The sequence below is a fragment of the Mauremys mutica genome, chromosome 8 (genome assembly GCF_020497125.1).
Source record: "Mauremys mutica isolate MM-2020 ecotype Southern chromosome 8, ASM2049712v1, whole genome shotgun sequence".
NCBI lineage: Eukaryota > Metazoa > Chordata > Testudines > Geoemydidae > Mauremys > Mauremys mutica.
Genome location: NC_059079.1, coordinates 99,241,514 through 99,258,249, shown reverse-complemented (window position 1 = coordinate 99,258,249; position 16,736 = coordinate 99,241,514). Strand labels below are relative to the sequence as shown.

General features: G+C 40.5%; 1 protein-coding gene across 2 annotated transcripts in view; it reads right to left on the bottom strand.

Moving 5' to 3' along the window:
• Nucleotides 1-16,736, bottom strand: part of SEC24A (SEC24 homolog A, COPII coat complex component) — a 47,320-nt gene that overhangs the window by 16,424 nt on the left and 14,160 nt on the right. The window contains exons 4-12 of one of the 2 annotated variants that reach the window (XM_045027565.1): nt 16,183-16,263; nt 15,667-15,833; nt 14,626-14,798; nt 12,607-12,709; nt 11,522-11,648; nt 11,010-11,119; nt 9,262-9,374; nt 7,723-7,841; nt 3,896-3,951 (exon numbers count right to left, since the gene is read on the bottom strand). In XM_045027565.1, coding sequence (XP_044883500.1) covers nt 3,896-3,951; nt 7,723-7,841; nt 9,262-9,374; nt 11,010-11,119; nt 11,522-11,648; nt 12,607-12,709; nt 14,626-14,798; nt 15,667-15,833; nt 16,183-16,263 — 1,049 coding nt within the window. The remainder of the gene's footprint in view (nt 1-3,895; nt 3,952-7,722; nt 7,842-9,261; nt 9,375-11,009; nt 11,120-11,521; nt 11,649-12,606; nt 12,710-14,625; nt 14,799-15,666; nt 15,834-16,182; nt 16,264-16,736) is intronic. The other variant, XM_045027566.1, reaches the window with a different exon arrangement.

Sequence of the window (16,736 nt, the reverse complement as noted above, 5' to 3'; positions counted from 1 at the left end):
GCTTCTTATTATGCATGTAACATTGAGTACTGCAGGTATTAAAGAGATAAATTAAATACATACACAAAAAAGTAACATTTAATACCTTAAAACAAGATGTGAGGGTAGTTTGCTGTTTTACAGCACCCAGCCAGCATTGAGGTCTCTTAAAATCTGGCTATCTGACCTCTACTTTTTCACTTGAAATTTAGCATTTCCAAAACTGTAGGAACTAATTAAGAGTTATTTTCAACATTTTGCCTCAGATGACCAAAACAACTTTTCAAAGTTAAATAATTCACCTTTTCCTAGTCTGTCATTTACTACTCACATTCAGTGTTGATACACACATGCTCCTCTTTGAGCAGAGTAGATGTATTACTCTCATCCAACAATGCCTGGGAAGAAAGTCCCAAATCTGCTCCAAACTAATTGGAGGTATGTGAACAGCCACCATAACCAAGTGTCCATGTGTAAGTACTCAGGTTTTACCTAGAGTGACATTCTACAGTATTCCATAACCTACCGCTTCTAATAAAACAAGATCCCTAGCACAAAAAACTAAGAATTAAATAAGGCAAAGCTTGCCAACATTTTAAGCAGGGCTGTCAAGCGATTAAAAAAACTGTGATTAAATCGTGCTGTTAAAGAATAATAAAAGACTATAAATATTTTTGGATATTTTCCACATTTTCATATATATTGATTTCAATTACACCACAGAATTGAAAGTACAGTCGAACCCATTTATGTCGACCTCGGTTAACTTGCCAATCCTATTAAGTCGACGGTTTACAAGTGGAACCGCCAAACTCCCTCTTTGTCTTATGAGTTTCTCATCCGTTATGTCGATTCGCCGAACCCTAATATCTCGAGCCCGTCCCCGACCCACCGTGTCCCCAGCCGCCCGCTCCCCGGCTCTCCAGCCGCCCGGTTCCCCAGCCGCCCGCTTCCCGCGTCCCCAGCCGCCCGGCTCCCCGCGTCCCCGACCCACCATGTCCCCAGCCGCCCGCTCCCCGGCTCCCCAGCCCCGCGGTTCCCCGCGTACCCGCCCGCCCGCCGGCTCCGCTTCGCCGCTCGCCCGCCCGGCTCCGCTTCCCCGCCCGCCCCCGCATACCCGGTCCCTGCCTGTCCCCGCCCGCCCGCCTGGCCCCGCATACCTGGTCCCTGCCCGTCCCCGCCCCACATACCTGGTCCCGGCTTCTCCTGCCGCCCGCCCGCCGGCTCCGCGTCGCCGCCCGCCCGGCTCCGCTTCCCCGCCCGCCCCCGCATACCCGGACCCTGCCTGTCCCCGCCCGGCCCCGCATACCCGGACCCTGCCCGTCCCCGCATACCTGGTCCCTGCCCGTCCCCGCCCCACATACCTGGTCCCGGCTTCGCCAGCCGCCCCCCCGCCGGCTCCGCTTCCCCGTCCGCCCAGCTCCGCTTCCCTGCCCGCCCGCCCCCGCATACCCGGTCCCTGCCTGTCCCCGCCCGGCCCCGCATACCTGGTCCCTGCCCGTCCCCGCCCCACATACCTGGTCCCAGCTTCGCCTGCCGCCCGCCCGCCGGCTCCGCTTCCCCGGCCGCCCGTCCCCGCTTCCCCGCCCCCGCATACCCGGTCCCTGCCTGTCCCCGCCCGCCCGGCCGCCCCCTGCCCGTCCCCGCCCCACCACCCCCGGCCCGTCCCCGCTTCCCCGCCCGCCCGTCCCCGCTTCCCCGCCCCCGCATACCCGGTCCCTGCCTGTTCCCGCCCGGCCCGCATACCTGGTCCCTGCCCGTCCCCGCCCCACATACCTGCCGGCTCCGCTTCCCCCCGCCCGTCCCCGCATACCCGGTCCCTGCCTGTCCCCGCCCTCCACCCCGGCCCCGCATACCTGGTCCCTGCCCGTCCCCGCCCCACATACCTGGTCCCGGCTTCGCCTGCCGCCCGCCGGCTCCGCTTCCCCGCCCGCCCGTCCGCCTGGCTCCGCTTTGCCGGATCCAGCCACGTGCAGGCAGCGCGGTAAGGGGGCAGGGAGGGGGTGGGGGGGTGGATAGGGGTTTATCTCGATCATTGGTTATCTCAACGGCTTTTGGCAAACCCCTAGGCCGTCGAGATAACAGGGTTCAACTGTATATAGTGCTCACTTTATATTTATTTTTTATTACAAATATTTGCACTGTAAAAAACAAAAAAAATAGTATTGTTCAAGTCACCCAATACAAGTACTGTAGTGCAATCGCTTTATCATGAAAGTTGAAATTACAAATGTAGTGCTACTTCTTGTTCAGCCAATCGCTCAGACAAACAAGTGTGTTTACATTTGCAAGAGATAATGCTGCCCGCTTCTTGTTACAATGTCGCCTGAAAATGAGAACTGGAGGTCGCATGGCACCCAGCATTGCAAGGTATTTACGTGCCAGATGCACTACAGATTCTTATTCCCTTCACGCTTCAACCACCATTCCAGAGGACATGCGTTCATGCTGATGACGGGTTCTGCTCAATAACAATCCAAAGCAGTACAGACTGACGCATGTTCATTTTCATCATCTGAGTGAGATGCCACCAGCAGAAGGCTGATTTTCTTTTTTGGTGGTTTGGGTTCTGTAGTTTCACCATCGTAGTGCTGCTCTTTTAAGACTTCTGAAAGCATGCTCCACATCTCACCCCTCTCAGATTTTGGAAGGAGATTCTTAAACCTTGGGTCGAGTGCTGTACCTATCTTTAGAAATCTCACATTGGTACCTTCTTTGCATTTTGTCAAATCTGTAGTGAAAGTGCTCTTACAATGAACATGTGCTGGGGCATCATCCGAGACTGCTATAACATGAAATACATGGCAGAATGCGGGCAAAACAGAGCAGGAGACATACAATTCACCCCCAAGTAGTTCAGTCCAAATTTAATTAATGCATTTTTTTTAAACGAGCATCATCAGCATGGAATCACGTCCTCTGGAATAGAGGCCAAGCCATGAAAGGGCATATGAATGTTTTGCATATCTGGCGCATTAAATTCTTTGCAATGCTGGTTACAAAAGTGCCACGTGAACGCCTGTTCTCACTTTCTGGTGTTGTTGTAAATAAGAAGCGGGCAGTATTATCTCCCGTAACAATAAGCAAACTTGTTTGTCTTAGCGATTGGCCGAACGAGAAGTAGGACTGAGTGGACTTGCAGGCTCTAAAGTTTTACATTTTTTTTTTGTGAGTGCAGTTATGTAACAAAAAAAATCTACATTTGTAAGTTGCACTTTCATGAAAAAGACTGCACTACAATAAAAATGAATGAAAAATACCAGTCTTTTGTTTATCATTTTTACAGTGCAAGTATTTGTAATAAATATGAAATGAGCACTGTAACTTTGTATACTGTGTTGTAATTGAAATCAACATATGTGAAAATGTAGAAAACATTCACAAATATTTAATAAATGTCAATTGGTATTCTATTGTTTAACCATGTGACTAAAACTGCAATTAATCACGATTAATTTTTTGAGTTAATCGCATGAATTAGCTGCAATTAATCGACAGCCCTTTTTTTAAGTTATTTCACCTAGTAAGAGAGACACATTGGATTCCCTTATCTTTAAATAAAGAGACCTAAGATATTTAAAGGCCACCATTAACTTGAAATGTAACCAATTAAAAGTGATTTGGCAATTCTCTGCTTGCTTATTTGTTTTTCTAAAGAAAGATGAGTCTCCACAGAGAAACTAGCTGACTACACAGGGGAAACAGCAACACTAATTACATACAATGCAATTAAATGCACAAAGTAAAACTGATCAAAATATTTCCATTTAATTCAGTTACAGTAATTTTTGTAATAAAAGTAGTCAAGAAATTCAGACAAGTGTGATAAGTACATTATTTCATTAAGTACTGTACAAGTTATCAAAGCACTTCATATTGCCTGAATGTCACCTAAGCAGTTTAAGACAGGTCTTACCTCTTTGTTTTCATTTAAGTTTACTAATAAGTTCTCTGGCATTGGTATAAACACATCTGGAAGAGCAGAAAAATGAACTGATTAAAGCTATCTGAAAACATTTCAGCTAGTTTTCAGATCAGTCTGGGTCTTATTCTGCCCTCAGTTATACCTGTGCAATCCCTTGTATTTCAATTTGAGATACTGATTATTTAGCATGAAAAGAGTAAAAGAGGATAAGAACACGGCCTGTAAAATAAAAGTATTGTGAAAAACTATCAGGTGCTCATGTTTGTATTATTTACCCTATCCAACACTATGCAATGAAAGGTCATTTTAAATTAAATGGCAATACAATTAAAAGGAAAAAAAAAACTTTTAAGCCTCATACAGCCACTTAGGAATTATATTGAGATCAACAATTTAAACAGGAGTGTAATACAAAGTTTACAAAATTTTAGGAGTTAAACTAGAATGCCAGGAAAGTTGACTTCATGTTTCAGGTCATGAACAGATCACCTGTTAAGGCCACTAAAGAAGCCCTACTACAGCATTGCACAATTAACTTTAATGGGCCTTAGCTGAGATCCTAGATACATTAAATAAATTTCACTGTTCTTTGAAGCATCTGGTGCTGGCCACTGCTAGATGAATTAGTGATCTGATCTGGCGACTCCCAGCATATGTGAACATAAGAACAACTATACTAGCTCAATATCCTGTGTCTGACCATGGACAGTACAGGGCAATCATCAAGTGATCCAGTCCCAGCCGGCGGCAGACAGGGTACATTTCCAGAGCCCAGGCTCAAGCCTGAGCTTAAATGTCTACACATCAATTTCTAGCCCTGCAGCCCAAGTCAGCTGACCCGTGCTAGCCACAGCCTTTTTATTCCAGTGTAGATGCACCCCCAGAGGCATAGGGACACAGAACTTGGGGTTGCTTCTTTGACCATCTTGGCTAATAGCCATTGATGGACCTATCCTCCGTTAATTTATTTAATTATTTTTTAAACCTAGTTATACTTTTGGCCTTCACAGCATGCCCTGCGGTAACAAGTTGACTGTGCATTTCTGAAGCGGCACTTCCTTTTGTTTATTTGAAACCTGCTGCCTATTAATTTCACCAGGTGACACTTACTTTATGTGCTATGTGAAGGAGTAAACACTTCCCTATTCACTTTCTCCACACCATTCATGATTTTACAGATCTCTACCGTAACCCTCCTTCGTCATCTCTTTTCTAAACTGAATAGTCCCAGTCTTTTTAATCTCTTCTCAATGGAAGCTGTTCTAACACCCTTAATCATTTGCCTTGCCCTTCTCCAATTTTAATCTCTCTTTATTGAGATAGAGTGACCAGAACTGCATGCAGTATTCCAGGAGTGGACATACCATGGATTTATACAGTGGCATTATGATTTTTTTTTTGTTTAATTTTCTCTCTTTCCTAAGGGTTCCTAACATTGTTAGCTTTTTTGACTGCTGCTACACATCAAGCTGATGTTTTCAGAGAACTATCCATGATGGTTCCAAGATCTCTTTCTTGAATGGTAACAGCTAATTTAGACCACATCATTTTGTATGTACAGTTGGGATGATGTTTTCCAGTGAGCCCTATTTTGCACTTACCAACACTGAATTCCATCTGCCATTTTGTCACCCAATTTAGTAACTTTGCAGTCAGTTTTGGACTTAACTATCTTCATTTTGTATCCTCTGTAAATGTTGCCATTTCATTGTTCACTCGCTTTCCCAGACCACCTATGAATATGCTGAACATATTCCCAATACAGATCCTTGGGGGAACCCCACTATTTACCTCTCTCCATTGTGAAAATTGAGCATTTATTCCTACCCTTTGTTTCCTGTCTTTTAACCCATGAGAGGACATTCCCTTTTATCCCATGGCTGCTTAGTTTGCTTAAGAGACTTTGGTGAGAGACTTTGACAAAGGTTTTCTGAAAATCTAAATGCATTATATTGACTGGATCACACTTGTCCACATGCTTACTGGCTCCCTCAGCAAATGTAATAGATTGGTGAGGCATGATTCTCCTTTACACAAGCTGTGCTGAGTCTTCAGCAACATATTGCGTTTATCTAATTGTCTGATAATTCTGTTCTTTGGCATAGTTTCAACCAATTTGCCTGGTACTGAAGTTAGGCTTACCAGCCTGTAATTGCCTTTTTAAAAATTATTAGCTACATTAGCTACCCTCCAGACATCTGGTACAGAGACTGATTTACATGGTAGTTTCATACCACAGTTAGTACACCTGCAATTTTATTTTTGAATTCCTTCAAAACTCTTGGGTGAATACCATCTGGTCACGGCAACTTGTTGCTATTTATGGCTTGGGTGTAGGAATCTCCCCCATATCCTCTGCATTGAAGACCAATGCAAAGAATTCATTTAGCTTCTCCATGATGGCCTTATCTTCCTTGAGTGCTCTTTAACATCTCAATCACCCAGAGGCCCCACTGACTGTTTTGCAGAATTCCTGCTGCTGATGTACTTAAAAACTAATGGCAAAAAAAGTGTGTGTGTCCTTACCTAGTTGCTCTTCAAATTCTTTCTTGGCCTGCCTTATTATAACTTTACAATTGACTTACCAGAGTTTATGCTCCTTTCTAATTTCCTCAGAAGGATCTGACTTCAAACTTTTAAAAGATGCTTTTTGGCTCTAACTGCCTCTTTCACTCTACTTTTTAGTCATGGTGGCATGTTTTGGGGTTTTTTTATGTGGAGTATACATATAGTCAGACTTTTGTACTAGTGACCCCTTTCACATAGCAAGCCTCTGAGTGTGACACACACCCCCTTCTACATTAAAAACACTTTTTTATATATTTAATACCATTACAAATGCTGGAGGCAAAGTGGGGTTTGGGGTGGAGGCTGACAGGTCACGACCCCCCCATGTAATAACCTCACGACCCCCTGAGGGGTCCCAACCCCCAGTTTGAGAACCCCTGATATAGTCTGAGCCTCTATTATGGTGTTTTTAAATAGTCTCCATGCAGTTTGCAGGCATTTCGCCCTTGTGATTGTTCGTGTTAATTTCTGTTTAACCAGCTTCCTCATTTTTGTGTAGTCCCCCTTTTTTAAGTTAAATGCTGCCGTAGTGAATTTCCTTGACATCTTTCCCCCCCTACAAAGATGTTAAATTTAATTACATTATGGTTATTACCAAGCGTTCCAGCTATATTCACCTCTCAAACCTGATCCTGTACTCCACTTAGGACTAAATCAAGAATTGCCTCTCCCCTTTTAAGTTCCAGGACAAGATGTTTCAAGCAGTCTTTTATGGTATCTAAAATTTTTATCTCTGCATTCCTTCCTGAAGTGAAATGTTCCTAGTCAACATGAGGATAGCTGAAATCCCCCATTATTATTGAGTTTTCTGCTTCACAGCCTCTCTAATCTCCCTGAGCATTTCACAGTCACTGTCACCATTCTGCTCAGCTGGTCGGCAGTATATTACTATTGCTATATTCTTATTGTCCAAGCATGGAATTTCCATTCTTAGAGATTTTATGGTACAGTTCAATTTAAGATTTTTACTATATTTGACTCTATTCTTTCTTTCACATAGTACCATTCCCCCAACAGTGTGACCTACAATCACTTCTATAAATTTTGTACCCTGATATTATCATGTTCCATCGATTATCCTTATTCCAGCAAGTTTCTGCAATCTTAATTATGTCAATACCCTAATTTAATGCAAGGCACTCTAGTTCACCCATCTTAGTATTTAGAGTTCTAGACTGTGCCAAAATAGTATGTCAAAATCATTAGGTGGTATTTTATAAAAATTCAATTTAGATGTTATTCTTACATACCTTCAATATCTGAAACTATTAGCATCTGAGGCTGAGAGAGACCTTCCTGGAGACTGTAGAAATGGATTGTGCTGTCAAATGTTATAAAGCCTATTTTTGTTCTAGTGTTCCCAGGAAGCCTAAAAATCAAAAACAAAGTGTTCAGCAAGTCGATTTTAGTTAGCCTACACTGTTCAAGTGCAAATACGTTCTCTCAGAGCTATTACAATGACATAAGGTAGAGGGACATTTTATTCCTGCTGGGAAATATAGCTTCTGCAATATCCATTGCATCATTCTCAGGCTAACGCTTACACTCCCCCCTCCCAGCAGTCAGAACAACTGCAGTACTGAAATTTGTTTATGGCTTGGCTTTGAGCTACTTTACAGCAATAAATTGACACTACTTGTGTTGAGACTTTCTGTAAATCAATGTTTTTTCCAACCTTTTTTCATTTATGGACCCCTAAAAATTTTTTAATGGAGTTGTGGACCCCTATGGAAATTCAACCTGTTGTCTGCTTGGGGGAAGCTCCCTAACAATCCCTCCCCGCCTCCCACAAAACACCTGTTCCATACTCTTCCCATCCATACCTAACAACCATCCAAGTTCACACCCAGGCTCCTTTCCAGAAATTTATTTCCCTCTCCCTCAGCTCCTCTGTTACTCCTGACTCCCCCAAGCCTTTGCACTGCTTCTGAGGGGTGTGGGAAATACGGTTCTGTATTGTAGTTTAAATGAATTATTATTCAGAGTTCTGTATTAATATGCCTAGCAAGGAATCTATTTGTCAAAAAACATTTCCCAAATCTTTTTTGTTGTCTGTATTGTTACAGACATACTTGCTGATAGGTATTTTGAAATAAATCACCAAAAAAATAAATTGAAACCGGTGTGATTATATTGTGTTATTAATTATAAAATACTGTGCACACAATTTTTCTGGTGCTGAATTCCCCCAGGAGTAAAAGATGTAAAGCATTACACAAGTTCATAGTGGGAATAGCTACAAACTGTTACCTGTGAGCATGTATGTATAGACACATTTCCCAGACCTGAGGAGGATCATTGTGTAAGCCTGAAAGCTTGTCTCTCTCACCAACAGAAGTTGGTCCAATAAAAGATATTAAACTCACCCAACTTGTGTCTCATGCAAAGCTTTATAGACATGCATGTGCATTTGTTGCAAGGAGTGCACACTGAATTACTGTTTCTAAAGCCATAGTCCCAAATCTTTGTTCAATGCAAACCTATGATATTCTTATGCATTTTTTGCATTATTAAAGCAAAACCAAGAAATTGTATAATCAGACTGACAGTTACATTTTAAAATTAGGGGTTTAATCACTGCAACTACAATTGATAAGAACTGAATTTAAGGCTAATTCCTATGCAGTACTTTGAAAATTTTCCTCTCTGGGTCATAAATGGACTGAATTAAAATCCTGTTCATACAACATTAAACTAGTTTCACAGATCACAAAAAAACATTTCCACAAAGAAAATACTGGAAATATAAGGAAAAAAGATTAAATTCTGAGACAAGAATCAAAACTTACAAGTCAAGATTGTCTAATAAGGTCTTGCAGACTGTATTCAAGTATCCTGTTTCTATTGCATTGTGGGAGACGTCAAACACAAAGAGATACACAGGAGGTTGAGGTGGACGTAACTAAAAAAAACCCAAGAGATTTTTAATGTCCAGTGTGATTGAAATTGTTAGTCTCAATTTATTGGTTATGTTGTAGGTTTACATTGCATCACTCAGAACACATCCCCAAAACTGAAATCTCTCTCATTTGTGTAATAGCAGACAAATAAGCAATGATAGTACAGTAGGAAATATGGAGGAAAAACATATGGGATAAATTCTAATCCTTGCTAAAGTGAAACTGTGAGATCAAATTTGACCTGAAACTGATGTTTGTAAAAATAAGATTTTACAAAATCCAGAGTCAACAAGAATATTCCCACGTAATTTAAAGATTACCAAGGGACTTTTTTTTGACCACTCCACAGCAATATCTGTAACCCAAACAGTGGAGCATCCTGATAGCGTATGAGAGTCTGATAGTAATCCAGAAGTGACTAGTTATCATCCAAATTGAGATAATGCAAGGAAAAAAATATATAAGTAACTATGTTAGCTTTCTAAAGTATTAATTTTAAAAAACCTAAGATATTTTGAACAAATTAATTTGTACTTCAAAGTATTTGATTTGATGTTGTCCCTTTATCAAGCTGTCTTCCCCAAGTTCTCAGAACTGGTATTTTCCTATCTAGATGACACATAAGTTACTTTAAAAAAGTGCAGACACAATGATACATTTCATCATCATTAGTTTAGTTTAGCTGGTAATGCTTAAAGAGCAGATTCTGCAACCTTTATCCAAACACTCACTGAAATCAATAGGAGAACTAGGGTGAGCAAAGGTTGCAGGACTGGACTCTTGGTCTATTACCAAGTGGTTTTAGTACAAGTATATCATCTTAAGTACAGTTTAAGCCACAATAATGACAAAATTTTCCAATATTTTTCATTACAACAATATTAAGAGCTAATATGAACCAGAAATAAAGATTAACATTTAGAAGATGGAACCACAATTTATATATACACCTCTACCTCAATATAACGCTGCCCTCAAGAGCCAAAAAAATCTTACTGCGTTATATTGAACTTGCTTTGATCCACCAGAGTGCGCAGCCCCGCCCACCTAGAGCACTGCTTTACCACATTATATCCAAATTCATATTATATCAGGTCGCGTTATATCGGGGTAGAGGTGTATTATTTAAGAGTCTTTGCCTTAACACGCCAGGCATGTTAACAGAAACTAGATCATGGCGTCCTATGCCAGGGGTTTTCAACTTAGGGGTCCTGAATACATCTGGGTTTTGTGAGAGTATGAAAAAGACAACAACCATTTCTTTATATTAGAGGAGTGAGGTCCAAAAACTTGTCATAATTCAAGGTCAATACAAAAAAGGTTCAGAACCACTGCCACCTACAGCAATAACTCCAGAAGATGACAAAATTGATCAATCTCAGATGCACTGTTGGTGAGCACAATCAAATGTGCTCATCTACCAAAAACAGAAGTGAAAGCAATGATTGTGTGCAATTTTTCTTGATATTAAGTCAAGAAAACATTGTGCTGAAGTTGCAGTACATTAGCATAAGAAACCCTGGGTGTGAACACATGCAGACACCATGAGGGTTAAAAAAAATAGGGAACTTTCTGATTGAAGCCCCTAGACATTAAAGCAATATATAAAAGTTTAAGAAGAGGAAACAAAACTTCACCATGTATTCGGAGGGAGCCATGAACTCAATAGTAGCATTTTGAACTTCAGGTCTTTTATGAGGTTCTCCATATACTCTTGTCACAGGATTGTACATGAATTCTTCAGGAACTATATAAAATGAAAATTATAATATTATTACAATTCACACTAACGTACACTAATATTAACTGCGCTAGGATTTAGCACAGACATGTCTGAGTAACCATGCTATATCTGCAGTGAGATACTGTGTAAGAGGAAATATATAGGGGGTACTAAGTAGGGCAGCAAGTTAGTACAATAATATTTCACATTTGGAGATTGTTTCAAACTCAATGAAGCTCTTTAGTGATTACGTCCTGGTCCGTAGTGGAAGAGTTCCTACATCACACACTCCTGATCTGGGAAGGACCAGACGTATAGCAGCAGACCTCAGATGTCAAGATAAAAATGTATTGATGGAATACTGGTAGAAGTCAAATTCAAAAGTTGACATGAATGTTTAAGTGGGCTCATTGGTTTAAAACCTACCATCATTCACTCTATAACACAAGTTGCACTTCCATCTCCTTTGGTCTAGAAAGCTGACAAAAGGGTTAATATATGTCCTGCAGGAACGACATCTCACAATTGTACTGGAGGTGACCACAGGTAATTGCTGGAAAAGAGGAACTTCTGCTTTAAAACCCCAAAGCAAGATGCTTATGACATATCTACAATAGTAATACTATCTCCTCTGTTCTTTCAGGTTAGCCAGCCTAAATGCAACTCTCACTTAAGAAGCAGGATAGAGAAAGAAAATACCCCTAATCCTCATGGTGCCCCCAAAACATTAACTGTTAGAAAGGCTGGTTAAATTCAGGCTCTAACCTACTTAGCTATGAGTTTCTTTTTCAAAAAAGATGATAAACCTCTCAATCACATGTCTAATTTTGTATTTTCATTTTATTTTAAAAAGAGAAAACACTGTCCCACAACTCAGCACAGCAGAAACAGACCTTATATAAAGATGTATGTTAGAAATTGAAGTCAACTGTTAAAGTAACAGGCTGTGGGATCCATATGAATTTATAGTAATTGAATCCACATTGCCTTCCTTATGACTCTAGTGATCACTTCACCACCACCAAAAAAAAAAAATCACACTTATCTGGAACAGCAGCAATAATAGCAGATTAAATCCAAGTAATAATGGCTTAAAGGGGGTCTGAGACCATCTGAGTCTCAGTTATTGACTTAGTTAAGAGTTAGTGCTCAGGGAACTGGAGTATAGGAAGAAATCAATGGCTACAGCTGGTAATTAGGTGACAAGATAAAACTACACAAGCTATACCAATATTAAAATATATTAACTCATTTCATTATAGTTTGAGTAGTGTACTGGACCTCAGCTTCCAAAATCATTGAAGATGAGGCTAGGGACTGTAACAGTGGGGACAGATATTTAAAAAGATGACACTGGTTTTCATGGAGCAGAAGCAAGATGACTAAACAGGTTTTTTCCTGGGCCAAGATTAGCTGAGACATTTGCCTCATACAGTTAGTTATTGTTACTGAACTCTAGTACAGGTATAGCTGACACTACAGTATTTAAAGCTTTGAATATTTCATCATACCGATAAGTCTTTGAAAGGATGAAGCAGGAGCCCCAAAGGAAGTTTGGCTTTATTCAATAAGGCCTGAGTTTGAGGAATGTTAGTCAGGGTACATCGGAACAACCTACATGAATGATAAAGGGTTATTTTCAGACTTTCAGAGAATAACGTTGTTATTAAAGTAGTACATAGCATCCTTTACATTTTCTTTTCACAGTTGATAGCAGTGAATTACTATTTCCTGACAGAATACTCTCTCCAGCTTTATGCCAAATCCCCTGCAACTTCAACCTGAACTGTTTGAATCCAAGGCATAACCATCTCACGTACCTTGTTTTTCCTAAATTGTCACCATATTTTGTATACATTTGGTTGAGTGGAATAAGTATATTGGCCCCTAACACATTCTGCTACAAACAAATACAAAACTTACATACAGGTTACTTAACCCCAAGTTAGACTTCTCAGATAGACATCAAAAAGGTATCTTTGGTTATATGTAAATTGATAATATTGCCAAGGTTTTCTCAGTTAGATTATAGTAGACACTATGTTGCTGGCCTTCTGTTTAGCCTCCCATTTACTCTATTATTTAAAACTTTTCACTGGTTACCTCTGGCACAGAGTTCAAAATGTAAGGTTCACGTTCAAGATTATTATTATTTTTTGCTTTGCCTTACTTAAATGACTTAATTTCTACTTCTACAACTGCCCAGAATCCATTTTGGTTTTGACTTTTGTTTCTTGCCGGTTGCAACTCTTGGGTTCTATCACACCTATCCAAGTGCCTTGAAAGTACCAGGCCTTTGACCACGTTCCCACAAGGTGGATCACAACCCACTCTGGAGATGCACACTACAGACTCATTTTATCAGATGGCTTAAACACAGTTTTGTATTTATTGTGTTTATATTGCTGTAGATAGTGTCATGAAAAGCACTTTAGTTACATATTGTAGCAGGAGAAGGCCTAGTCATTAGCCTTAGAACTGGAGATCCAAAGCACTGATTTTTGTCTAATGGATATGATGGAGTTAGACATGCCTATCTCAAAATATGATACACCTCTACCCCGGTATAACGTGACCCAATATAACACGAATTCGGATATAACGCATTAAAGCAGCGCTCCGGGGGGAGGCGGGGCTGCACACTCCAGTGGATCAAATCAAGTTTGATATAACGCGGTTTCACCTAACAACACAGTAAGATTTTTGGGCTCCCGAGGACAGTGTTATATGAAGGTAGAGGTGTATATATGTTGAGGTGAGTGGAGAAATAATTTCAGCTGGTTAGATAACTAACCAGATCTATAAACTGGAAAAAAGGATTACACTCAAGGAATCCCCTGTTTATAAGAGGAGATGAGGTCACTGATGGGAGTTACCCAACTAATCTCATCAAACCTATTTTTAGGTCTCTGACAGATCAAGGGCAAAAGGAGGGATATCGTCTACCAGAAGTGTTCTAAAAACAGGGTTTAGAAGAAGACTTAGTAATTGATATTATCTTATATAAACTACAATATACTTTCATACAAACTTCTAACACATTACAATGTTCCCAGAGAAATTTTTCCAGCAAGAACATATGAACCTTCCTTCTCGCTTGAGAGGGAGAGAGGTATCTGACTGACAGCAATAAAAGCTGCTATGGACTTGCATTTCACTCTCTGATCAACTGAACACCAGCAGTTTTGCTCAACTATAAAAAGAGATTATGAGGAATAGTTTAAGACATGAATAAATCTATATGGCTAATACCTGAAATGTGTCCAGAGCAGTGTTTGCACTCCGGTCTGTACTTTACTCATCTTTTTAAAAGTAAAAATATTAAGCCACTTTTCATCTTTCATTATTTTAATAAAAATGAAACTGCTTTCCAAACAATTACTGGCAGTATCCAAAAAAACTAAGCAAATATTTCAGGAATGTAAGAATTTTATATGTTGATTTTTAGATCCTAAGGATTTTTTTAAAATCTGAGGAATAGTTCTTATTTCCATTTCTTTTGATAAATTATAGCTAATGGGAAACCTTACTCTGGATTACAGTTGAGCTTCTGGATTTCTTCATGCAAGTTTGGGACAGGAGCCTGCAAAGGTGTTGTAGGAAGAATATTTCTTTCTTGAAGAAGGTTGATACATCTCAATCCTTCTGGTTGCAGACTCAGGCCACTCATAGACCCAGTTATGTGATTAGTGCCCAAGGCAGGCTAAGTAAAAAAAAAAAAAAAAAAAAATTAAGTTAATTGACCTTATCTGGATGATACATCAATTTAAAAAATAAGCAGATTATTTCCCTTTCAGAATTTTGTAGTTCAAGTATTATTTGGTGTTCTGTTGCAATATACTGGGGCATTAGTTACAAAACAAACAATCTTGTCAACTATCAAGAAACAAGCAGCTTATGTATTATTGCAAAGATATGTACCACCATTCATTTGTTCTAAGACTTCCAAGTTTATTGAATTCCTTTGGCAGTCAACAGGACCCTGGTGTATGCTATTATCCAGGCACACAAATAATCCTATTTTATCTGCGTATGTATACATTTGCTGCATCAATTTGATTTCAAAGGGAGTTTGATGCCTAAATACCTTTGAGGATCTGGACCAGTGTGGCCAGCTCAAGTGGGAGTACATGCAGCAGCATGAGATCTACAATTATTATCTGGGACGGAGAAAGGGGGAGACTTGCCATATCTGTTCTTCTAAACCACACAAACATGAAGTTACTGGGTAGATGCCTTCCCCGGATGAACAACTCCTAAGACTCAGGGTTGTGGAGCTCTGCACTTCTGAGAGTCTAGGAATCCTAGCATCCACATCCTCCAAGCCCCACTGACAGTGCTTCAGCCCTTCTACCACTGTCTCTCAGCCTATCAAGTTATGTGGTGATTAACACTGCAGTATAATGCTGCATAATTCAATGTAGCCATGCCACATAAATCAGGGGACCCTTGCTACAGTCTATAATTATTTTAAACAGGGACAAATCTGTGTATTGCATTCTAAAATAGGTAAAGTGAGCCAAGCAGTTTACAGGACTGAGGCTTTAGTGATAGACAAAATCAACATTTACCTGAGGAAATGGTTGTGGTCCAGCTGGATATTGCAGAGGTGAGGACTGCATTCCCGGTGCTCCAGGTGAAGATGCATTCTGGTAGCCTGGTGGTAAGGTGGGATAAGAATACCCAACATTTCTACCCATTTTAAGATTCTGGGGAGCAGGAGACGGATATGTGGTTGCTAGAGTGGACAAAGAGGATTTACATATTCAAATGAGTTATCCAAGAAATGCAGTTAGGCTGATAGACAAAAAAATATCACTTCCATTGATATCATGCTATTATGTTGACATTCTGGCCAGGCACTTACTGAAAGGTTTTGGCTGGATTGTTGTTTAAAAAACACTTGCATGGATAAGCATGATAAAATGTTAAAACAAAGCTTCAAACACTACAGTCAATTTCCTTGAGATAAACTTACACTGAGCAAAGTATACATATGTTAGAATAACACCCCACCACCTCCCACCTGAAATGGCTTTAAAAATTAAGTTCCTCAAAATTAAAAGTGTTTAATAAGAATGTCCTACCCATGAAGCCTCCTCCTTCTATTGCATCGTAACTGTTTTGGACCAAAGATCCATCACTGGCAGTGGCTGTTGCATCACCTGCTAAAAACAATCCATTAAGAAATGAAGGCTTAAAATCAGAAACCGAGCTGCTTTTCCTCATTTGAAGTTTAATATCAGCAACTGATTTAATATGATAGTGACAAGCTGGAGAACATTTCAGTGTAAAAATCCAAATGCTTGATTCTAAAACATGAAGCGAAAAAGGATCACCTAATGGAAAAAGACCCTGGGCTGGCCGGTGCAACCGCGGTCAGCGGCAGCGGTCCCCGGCCAGCTGGAGCAACCGCGGTCTGCGGCAGCGGTCCCCGGCCAGCCGCTGGCGCCACTGGCCAAGGGCATCCCCCCAAACAGCGCCCTCCCCCAAGATTTAATCACAGGTATTTTTAGTACAAGTCATGGACAGGTTACAGGACATGAATTTTTGTTTGTTGCCTATAACCTGTCCATGGCGTTTACTAAAAATACCTGTGACTAAATCGTAGGCTTAGGTATAGTTACTTTTAAAAACCTTC